General features: G+C 42.9%; 1 protein-coding gene across 2 annotated transcripts; it reads left to right on the top strand.

Annotated features, from left to right (window-relative positions):
* The first annotated feature begins 1,164 nt into the window (after positions 1-1,164).
* Positions 1,165-9,053, top strand: inka1.S (inka box actin regulator 1S homeolog). 2 transcript variants are annotated; one of them, NM_001105583.1, is given in 2 exon segments: positions 1,165-1,322; positions 8,032-9,044. In NM_001105583.1, coding segments are annotated over 2 exon segments (951 nt in total). In that variant the 5' UTR covers positions 1,165-1,271; the 3' UTR covers positions 8,932-9,044.
* Positions 9,054-10,382: the final 1,329 nt, after the last annotated feature.

Here is a 10,382-nt window from a genome sequence, read left to right as displayed (position 1 = left end):
TCATTTATACCGGCCAGGTCGGTAAAACACTGGCCAGGTGGCAACCCTTGGTAAGTATAAATTATGGGGCATTTCCCGGGGGGGAGCAGTTAGCCTGGAGGGAGGAGGGAGAGGGGGTCTATGTGGGGGGGTACGGGCAGGCCCGGACTGGCAATCTGTGGGTTCTGGCAAATGCCAGAGGGGCTGCTATAAGGTCCCATAGTAAGTCAGTATTTAGTGGGCTGGTGGGGGCTGTTTGGGCCTGTATGTGGCCTGATTGGGCCTCTGTGTACCTGAAATGCCTGGGCCTATTTTAATTCTCAGTCCAGACCTGGGTACAGGGTTTTTTTTCTACAGGGTTGAATTTTCCTTTAAGTAATATTTTCCAAGGAACAGAATGCTAACAGTGATATTATAGATGTAGATCATAATGGGAGAACATTACTAAAAGTAGATCTCACATTAGTAAAGTATGGGCACTCCTGATGTAAAGCACCCAGACCCCTATAGGCACCCACAGAAGCCAGTCCTGCTCTCCAGATGTAACAAATGGTCAGCACATATAATTGTATATTATTCCTATTTCCAGTTCGACATGATCATAGTGTACTGTCCCTTTATCTACATTAGGCACAATATGTTTCCCAGATTTACTCATCCCTCCTTATCAAACCCAAACTCCTGACCCTATTCCCCAGCCCCTCTCCCCCCTCTGCCAAGTGAACCCTTTGTGTGCCGTCTGCTTCCCCTCGGCTGGTACCCCCTTCCCACAGCGCCCCCTAGAGACAGTCAGTAGTGCCTCCGACACACACCGACTGCAAACTGACCGTAATAAACCGAAACATTCTTTTCATCCCCAGCGGATCCTCTGTGCGTTATTCTCTTCCAGCCACTAAGGGGTTAACGCTTTCCCTTTCCAGACTTTCCCCCTTGTCCGTGTGTCTGCAACAGCGCTGATATGTTCCATGTGTAATAAGCTCTAACTGAATTATAGGCACCCCCTCTCCCTCCTCCATCAAGTCCCCCAGATCAGATTTCCCTATATCCCCAAATCTCCCAGGGTGTGAATGGGACAATCTGATTGGCTGCCTGCTGAGCCTGGAGGACTGCTGGGCGGGGCCAAGCGCGAAGTATTAATGTACATTTGGGATGCGAGAAGCTCAGAAGCAGAGCGAGTGCGGGAAAGCCAGACAGTCTCTCTGTCTCTCTATCTCTCTATCTCTCTATAAATATATTTAACATATTGCTGCCCGGGCACCATTGCGCTTGTCTGATCTCCCTCCGCTTGGGTGATGCGCAAACTCCACCTGGACTCTCTCACCCTCCAACTGCGATCCGACTTGGTAAGTTGCACATTGGACTATTAGTATTAGTATAATTATTATTATTATTATAGTCAGTATTATTATTAGTAGTAGTAGTATAATTATTAGTATTGTCAGTATTATTATTTTTAGTAGTAGTAGTAGTATTGTAGTAGTAATATTATTAGTAGTAGTAATAGTAATATTGTAGTAGCATTATTAGTAGTAGTAGCAGTAGTAGTATTAGTTATTGTAGTAGTATTAGTAGTAGTAGTAGTAGTTGTTGTAGTAGTAGTAGTAGTAGTAGTAGTAGTAGTAGTAGTAGTAGTAGTATTGGCATAATTTGCTTTATTTATGGAAAGAAAAAAAGGGGGATTTGTAGGAAAAAACAAACAGTACTGAATATGGGTGTTGGTGCTTAGTGAAATATATGTGTCTTAAGTAAAGTTTCATAATCAGAGCTGCCATACTGCTAACCCTGGCATATGTCCCTCCCCACTCTAATGAAAGCAAGGCACAATGATGGTCTATAAATGGCATTGCTAAGAGATGGGATTTAGCTGCTGGTATGATGCTGGGAGGCTCATTTTGACAAGTGATGGTGCAGGTCTGGGTAGGTCCCAGGCTCATGGCATACACAGTGCCAGCAGAGTTGTTGCTAATTGGAACACTATCTCTGCCAGAAACACATTTGGGTAGAACAGAGTTAAAGGTTCAGTTATACGAGGCAGTTGTTCTAACTGAACTTCAACTCCCAGCATCCTCAGTAGCCTTCAGCTACCAGGCAATATGTAGAGTTGTAGTTTAAGCCCCATGCTTTGCTTGTAGCACAGTCCTGCCCAAGTGGTGTGTACGCTGTATACATTCGATTTTAGTCTGCATCAGGATGAAAGCAAGTCAATACAAGCCTTTCGGCTGGAGGGGAGGGGGGATCCTAATGATGCCTGGAAGGAACAGAGGAATGGTACTGGGTAGACAGAAAGCTTCCTTGCATTACTCTAGATATACACATTACTACATGACTTATCAGACATGCCGTATATTTACATTGTTCCTCATACCTGTGTGTTATAGAGTGTGTAGGAGGTTGGCAGGGACAGGAGATGAGCTGACACATGCCTTCTTGTCAGATCTGGGTGTTCCTTGGATTCACTTTACATATGGGGTGTCTGTAATGTCTGTGGGTACAGATCACACAATGTACAGGGGGCAGATACAAACAAAGCTGCACCAACAACTGTTTCAGCCGGTCCCTTCAGAAATGCCTCTGACCATTTATTCCAGGTCACATCCTTCAGGCTACATTTTCAGCCTTGACTCCTCCCACACTTAGGTGTATGGTCTAATTGTTCATATCTATCATCTACCCCTCTCTCTCTTTCACTCACTATCTATCTATATAATCTATCCTTAACCATCTATCTCTATAATCGATGTCTATCTATCTATCTATCTTTCTATCTATCTATCTATCTATCTATCAATCATCTGTCTGTCTGTCTGTCTGTCTGTCTGTCTGTCTGTCTAACTATCTATCTATCTATCTATATCTATCTATCTATCTATCTATCTATCTATCTATCTATCTATCTATCTATCATCTGTCTGTCTGTCTGTCTGTCTGTCAGTCTGTCTGTCTGTCTGTCTGTCTGTCTGTCTGTCTGTCTGTCTAACTATCTATCTATCTATATCTATCTATCAATCATCTATCTATCTGTCAGTCAGTCTGTCTGTCTGTCTGTCTGTCTATCTATATCTATCTATCTATCTATCTATCTATCTATCTATCTCTCTATCATTTCTCTATCTATCTATCTATCTATCTATCTATCTATCTATCATTTCTCTATCTATCTATCTATCTATCTATCTATCTATCTATCTATCATTTCTCTATCTATCTATCTATCTATCTATCTATCTATTATCTGTCTGTCTATCTATCTATCTATCTATCTATCTATCTATCTATTATCTGTCTGTCTATCTATCTATCTATCTATCTATCTATCTATCTATCTATCTATCTATCATTTCTCTATCTATCTATCTATCTATCTATCTATCTATCTATCTATCTATCTATTATCATCTATCTCTCTATGTATCATACATCTATCTCTATATCCATCTTTCTTTATATCTATCTATCTATCTATCTATCTATCTATCATCTATCTATCTATCTATCTATCTATCTATCTATCTATCATCTATCTCTCTATGTATCATACATCTATCTCTATATCCATCTTTCTATCTATCTATCTATCTATCTATCTATCATATATCTATCTCTATATCTATGTTTCTTTATATCTATCTATCTATCTATCATCTGTCTCATTATCTATCTATCTATCTATCTATCTATCTATCTATCTATCTATATATCATATATCTATCTCTATATCTATGTTTCTTTATATCTATCTATCTATCTATCATCTGTCTCATTATCTATCTATCTATCTATCTATCTATCTATCTATCTATCTATCATCTGTCTCATTATCTATCTATCTATCTATCTATCTATCTATCTATCTATCTATCTATCTATCTATCATATATTATCTATCTTTATCTATCATCTATCCATCTATCTATCTTTCTATCTATCTCTTTCTATCTATCTTTCTCCAGCAACAGCTGGAATATATGTCTTTCCCTTACTGTAGTCCCTTCTGCCCTCCAACCACTCTGCTTCATATCCATATTCTTCTAGTCCTTACAAAGCTGATTGTAATGAGACGGAGCCCAGGAAAGAGTTAATCCCCTATTCAGATTGTGACAGCGCGGGTATTAGCTGTTTGCGAGTCAGGACAGGCTGGAAGCAAATACAGGCTGCAGGAATGTATGAGCTGAAGGTGCCAGGGATGAGGGTGACTTTCTGTACTTCAGAGGATTTCCTTCTGTCCCATTGAATTGTTCAGGACTATTTGGAGCTGTGTGGTACTAAACACTCATGTGCAGGGAAGCCATGTGGTTCCTTTGTCTCAGCGCTTGCCTATTGGCATAGAATCATGTAAACTGGTTTATAGGGCAACCTGAGTGCAGTTCCATGTGTCTGTACTTGCTAACGTATTAATTTCAGGGTATATGTGTCAGGTCAGGGACAGTCAGGCATCAGATGCTGCTGAGCTGACACATGGGAATGACTGTATTGGATCTGAGTCTGAGTGTTGTTGAGCTACAACAGTTACAATAAAAATAATATTTATTTCCCAAAATCCCTGAATGCTCCCAGGGTATACTGTGAGTTGCAGTTCATTATCTGCTGTTATGGCACAAGCCCAAAATCCCGGGATAATTGTCTGGTTGTCAGACTGCCTGTATCCTTTCTGATTTTGTTTCACTAAATACTCGCTGCCTTGTCCCTTCCAGTTCTGCCGTCTGTGCTCTGTGTGTCCTGAGCAAACACTTCAGGCTTTTCTATATGAGCTCCAGGGTCAGTAAATCACTTTGAGGCAGTGGGATATATATACCAGTGCAGAAGAGGAGAGGGTATTTATAATAATAATAAAAATGAGCCCCCTGTGGGAATTCTGTGATTTGCCCCAAGATATAGTTAAGTATGGATGTTTCTATGCAGATTCATTATAAAAATGCAATTATATAGTCTATACGTGTCAGATATGTGGTTCTCAGCGTTTTGTTTTTTTATCTGAAACAGCCAGTGGGTATGGGAATTACAAATCCTATGCAAACCCAGCATTTATCTCCCTGTGATCCTACGGTAATGCTTGATCCATGCATATGTATGAATATCTTGCCCAAGCTTGCCGGGGATAATATGGGATTGCTTTCATAAGTAATAGCAATGTTCTGCGTGAGACTCGTAGTGCTTGTGACAGGAACAGTATCCCGTGTGTCAGTGGGTAAAGGGATGACAGGGGCATGAGCCATACAGGGCAGGAACAGCCTGCAGGGACAAAACGAAGAATCAGTGGGAGTCATTTATAAAGTTTGTGCAGCGCATATTTATTCGCAAATGGTTGTATTGCCCATGTTTTTTCCTGAACGCTAAAATATTACACTACTGTGCCCATCTTTCCGTTTTTTGCGAATTCGCATTGAGTATACATTTTCACAAATGGCTGGCAAACGAGATAGTTGTTAGCATGAGTGCAGCAACTTAAATTCGCGATTTGCGCAAACTGTTTTGCGAATATTTCCTCCGCCACCAAAGTTGTGGCTGAATTCAAACGCAGAGTGTGCACATAATATTCGCAATTTGCGATTTTTGCCATATTTAAAAAGATCTTATAGACATTCGCAGTGGGAAAAAAAAAATTGCAATTCTGTTTGCACACTCTTATTCAGCTATTTAAATGTAACCATGTGCAGGGTAAATATATTCACTGTGTGAACCAATCTGCCCTGCGCAAAGTTCATAATTAAGCCCCAGTGACTCCTCCCACTAAACAGCAGAAATAGGGAGTTATCTGAGTCTGTCCCACTTCCCCAAAGTCAATAGGATTGATGAACCAGTATCAAAGTGCACCCTGACTCTACTGTATCTCCTTGTTGGTACAAAAGAGCCCTCCTTGTTACCCTAATATGGTGATACAGGAAGATTACTTTGTGGGCCACTGGATTGTGTTTACATGGGGCCAACCACATGGCAGCTCCAATCCTGTTTCACGCAGGAAGTATAGAGAAAGAACCCCTTAAGCACTAATGTATGTATAACTTTATTTGTAAAGTGCTGTAAGGACCCGCAGTGCTGTACAGTATATAAAGGTACACACAGGGAGAACAAGTAACATAGTAGATACAATAAATGTACACAAAGTACACAGAGCTTAAAGGAACAGCAATACCAGAAAATGAAAGTGTTTTGAAGTAATGAGAATATAAAGTATTGTTGCGCTGCACTGGTACAACCGGTGTATTTGCTTCAGATACATTACAATAGTTTATATAAACAGGCTGCTGTGTAGCCATGGGGGCAGCCATTCAAAGCTGAAAAATTAGAAAAGGCACAGGATACACAACAGATAACAGATAAGCTCTGTAGTATACAATGGGATTCTTCAGAACGTATCTGTTATCTACTGTGTATCCCGTGCTTGAATGGCTGCCCCCATGGCTACACAGCAGCTTGTTTATATAAACTATAGTAGTGTTACCAGTGCAGGGCAACAGTACATCACATTGTCATTCCATTAAAACACTTTAATATTTGGTGTTACTGTTCCTTTAAAGGCAGAGACACGCGCTCAGATTCGGGGAGATTAGTCGCCTGGCGACAAATCTCCTCTTCTTTGGGGGTGATTTATCTCCCCGAACTGCCTCCCGCCGGCTAGAATGTAAATCGCCGGTGGGATGGCACTCGGAGAGCATCGTTTTCTGAAGTTGCCTCACGATGATACTTCAGAAAACAAAGCAATCCGAGTGCCATTCCGCCGGCGATTTTCATTGTGATGAATGGTCAAATATATATATATATATATTCCTTGCTGTGGAATCAGATGATGGTTGTTCATAAAGGCCCATAACTAAAGTAACACCCACAAATATATATATATACTGTATAAATAGAAAGAGAGATCCAATTCTGAACCGTCAGCTTCTTGTGGCCTTAGGCGAGTAAATTAATCCCCAGCCTCAGGCACCAAACTGACACGGCCGACTGTATAGGACTGGGGTTTAACTGAATGAAAGTCAGGCATATAATTAGTGACACTCTCTATATATAAGGATAATTATAATCCTGCTGCAAGAAGAAAGGTACTGGTGGCTTCCCATCTCCTTACTATAGCGCTAGCCCCCTGTTCTGTTCATTTGCAGCCCTCACAACTCAAAGAGGCATTGTACTCGGCATTAGGGAGCGCAAAAATGCACACAGATGTTAAGCAGATGGGAGAGTGAAATGTCAGATTTAGCCAAAACAAATAGGAGGAGGAGGAGTGGACAAATCACCCTCTATATTCTGGCACTGTCAGGGTTAAACATGGGGCCACTGTCAGTATTGAGGTGTGTGAGGAGACTGTGCCCTGAGGCTGAACGCTGTGTGTCCTGATGTATATTGTGCCGGCTCGTGTCTCCGCTTGCTCCCTGTGGGGAGGGGGGAGGGTTTTGGAATAAGCATTGGCCTCTCCTCCTTGTGTCTGTTGGAAGAGTACAGCCTGGGGATATGTATTTTGTGGGCTGCATTCACCTCCCCTCTCACATTCGGGCGTGTGCCAGGGAATCGGGATGTGCTGCTGGAAGCCCACTGGCTCACTTTCCAAATAAGCTCTGCCATGTCATGTTACAACGTGCCCTTCCGCAGGCTGTGTAAGTATATGAGCAGCGTGGGCTTGAGCAGGAGCACAGCATGGGATTTATTGGGGGGTAACAAAGCACTCAGTGCTACAGTAGGATACCCCATTAACAACATGGCACTTAAGTGGTAGGTGTGTGGGGGAATGAGGCACTTGTGAATTGGGTTACTGCTAAGCCTATGATTAAGAGACTTGGTTCCCGAAACGCGTAAGGCTATGTACACATGCAGGATCCGGCAATAAACTGGCCATTTTTCACCGGAGTGCCGTCCTTTGTTAGATTTGCTACGTGTGCTGGTGGTGGGGATACTGCGGACAGAGCACCCGGTCACAAGTGAACAGTTTTGGGGCAGTGAGTTTGGAGCGGTCCCTTGAGTTTACAAAAAGAAAAGCAAACGGTCATTGACGGCAATAATGTCATAAGTAAATGTTGTGCCATGTACATTGCCCTGACTCTCTCCTGTCTCCTCTTGCAGCAGTGTATTAAAGTGTCCAGCTCTTCCCTGTGTGACCAGATGGATTGCATGTTAAGGGTTCTCCAGGATTTGAAGAGATCGTCACCACCTCCATCTCCAGACATTGAGAAAACATGTGCGGTTCCACAGCGTAGGGTGCCCAGGCGGGACAATCGCATTTCCCATCGGACTTCGGATCTTTCTGAGGCGGACTCTGCCTGCTGCATGGATCTTCCAAGTGACGTGTCCCCGGGAAGCTGTGGACAGCGGGGCCTGGAATGGGATTCTGGGTACTCAGAGGTATCAGGAAGCTCTTTGCGAGGAGAAGAGGATGACATTGTGGAGGAGGAAAGTGAGACAAGGGCACCCGCTGTAGTGCTGAGGCGCCTCCCTACTCCTTCCTGCCAGCGCCTCTCCTCAGGCGGGTTCCTCAATTCACGCCAAGGGAGAATACGTCCCAAATCCACATCAGATGTCTGCCTGGAGCAGTGGAGGGGCATTGGACTTGGCTCTGACTCTCAGGACTGGACTGGGTGCCTTCTCTCCCAGAGCCGCAGCCGGCAGCCACTAATTTTGGGTGATAATAGTTTTGCTGACTTGGTTAAGCAGTGGATGGATTTACCCGAGAATGGAGATGAGGAAGGACGGCGGGTGCGAGATGGTGGCCGCTGGTTGCACAAGCCGCATGGCTTCCTAATCAGCCTGTCTGGCAATGTTAAAAGGCGATTGGGTAACATGTCTAGATTGCGCCACTCTGATCAAGAAGCTGTGAAACGCATGTCCTGCCCTCAACTAGGCTGCCGGCCACTCTCCCCTTACTACCACCAGTCTCTCTCGGACATTGCAGAGGCATCTACTAACCTCTTAAACTGCCGCAGTCGCCGGCCAATCATATGCAACGAAGGGGCTGGATTCTTATAGCACTGGACTTTATTGGGACTCTGAACTCAGCACATACATTGGGAGCATAGAAATATATATGTATATTTGTACAGTTTTTATACTATTTTTTTGCAATAAAATTGCTTAAAATTATACAAGAATATGGCTGGTGGAGTGATTTGTACCCAATCAGATGGGTTGGGGGCAGCCGTCTGCATATTCGATAACAGGTAAAGAGGAGTCTGCTGTTGGCACAGACAAAAAAGGAATGTCCAGTGGGCCTATGCACAGCCAGCCTGTACTGTTCTACCTGCTGCTGATTGTCATGTAAATGAGCCATTGGAATGATAATACTGACTTCATTTGCAACAACTGCCTACACTCAGGATACATGTCCCTTAAAAAGGACCTCAGCTGCTCTATGTCTTATGTCCTGCATAATAATCCCAGAGCACCCACTAGAAGACCAGGCATATAACTCTGAGCATATACACATATAAGAGACACTATGGAAAGGCTACGAGTATTTAAGTAGATCTCTGTTTGTGCTATTTATCTTAACCCGTTAATGAAAGTGATATGTAGGTTTGTCATAATATTAGTGCTTTTCTATAGGGTTGCACCATTTAAAGCCAGGGATCAGGCTAAAATTTGAGTATATGCATTCTACATGTCTGTACAAAAATAAGTGCAGACTGCAGCATGCACAATTACATAGTAACATAGTAGGTTACATGGAAAAAAAGACACTGAATGTAGTCCCAACTGAAAGAGGTGAGGTGGCAACTCCTACATTGGGGTTAACAAGCTGGTGTTGCTTGCTTGCTTGAAGGTTCTGTGAGTTGTAGTTCATTCCTTCCTGAAAGGCTATTGGAAATTCCTGTTCTACTGGTTCAGAAGGGGTTGGCTGGAACACAGAACAAATCCCCATCCCCCCCCCCCTTGCCCACCTCATTAAAGTCGATGAATAGAAATTGACAATAGGATAATCCATTTGTTTTCACCTTAGTTATTGGATTCAGGCCTTCCACAAATTCCAGGCGGCACAAAGAGACAAAGGGCATTGGGAATATGGCAGCCCCACTCAGATAAACTGGCCAGAATTACTACGTTCCAGATCAGTCATCAACTTGTTTAGTACAACAAAGACACAAAGGGGCACAGGGGCTTCATGCATTTCTCTATAAACACAGGGAGATGGAGGTCATTATTACTGGTCCTTATATTCTCTGTATCATAGTCAGGCCTGTCTATTGGAACCATAACGGTGACCATGCAAGAAGCAAGCCAGTGCCAGGTGTAATAACATAGTGGAGCCTATAGCAGTAGTGGGGTAATGGCACAGCAGAGTGTATAGTAGCAATGGGGTAAGGCACAAACAATCGTATGTATGTATATTTTTAGTTACTAGTGTTATGTGTATACACAGTGATGTAAATTAAAAGAAGAAATAAAAACACAGTAGCACCTAAAAGCAGTGGGGGTAATAA

The sequence above is a fragment of the Xenopus laevis genome, chromosome 4S, assembly GCF_017654675.1.
Source record: "Xenopus laevis strain J_2021 chromosome 4S, Xenopus_laevis_v10.1, whole genome shotgun sequence".
NCBI classification, from domain to species: domain Eukaryota; kingdom Metazoa; phylum Chordata; class Amphibia; order Anura; family Pipidae; genus Xenopus; species Xenopus laevis.
This window is presented reverse-complemented; position numbering and strand designations above follow the sequence as displayed.

Excerpts from the sequence above, each read along its gene's own strand:
- inka1.S (XM_018259261.2), top strand. The coding sequence starts at position 8,071 with ATGGATTGCATGTTAAGGGTTCTCCAGGATTTGAAGAGATCGTCACCA.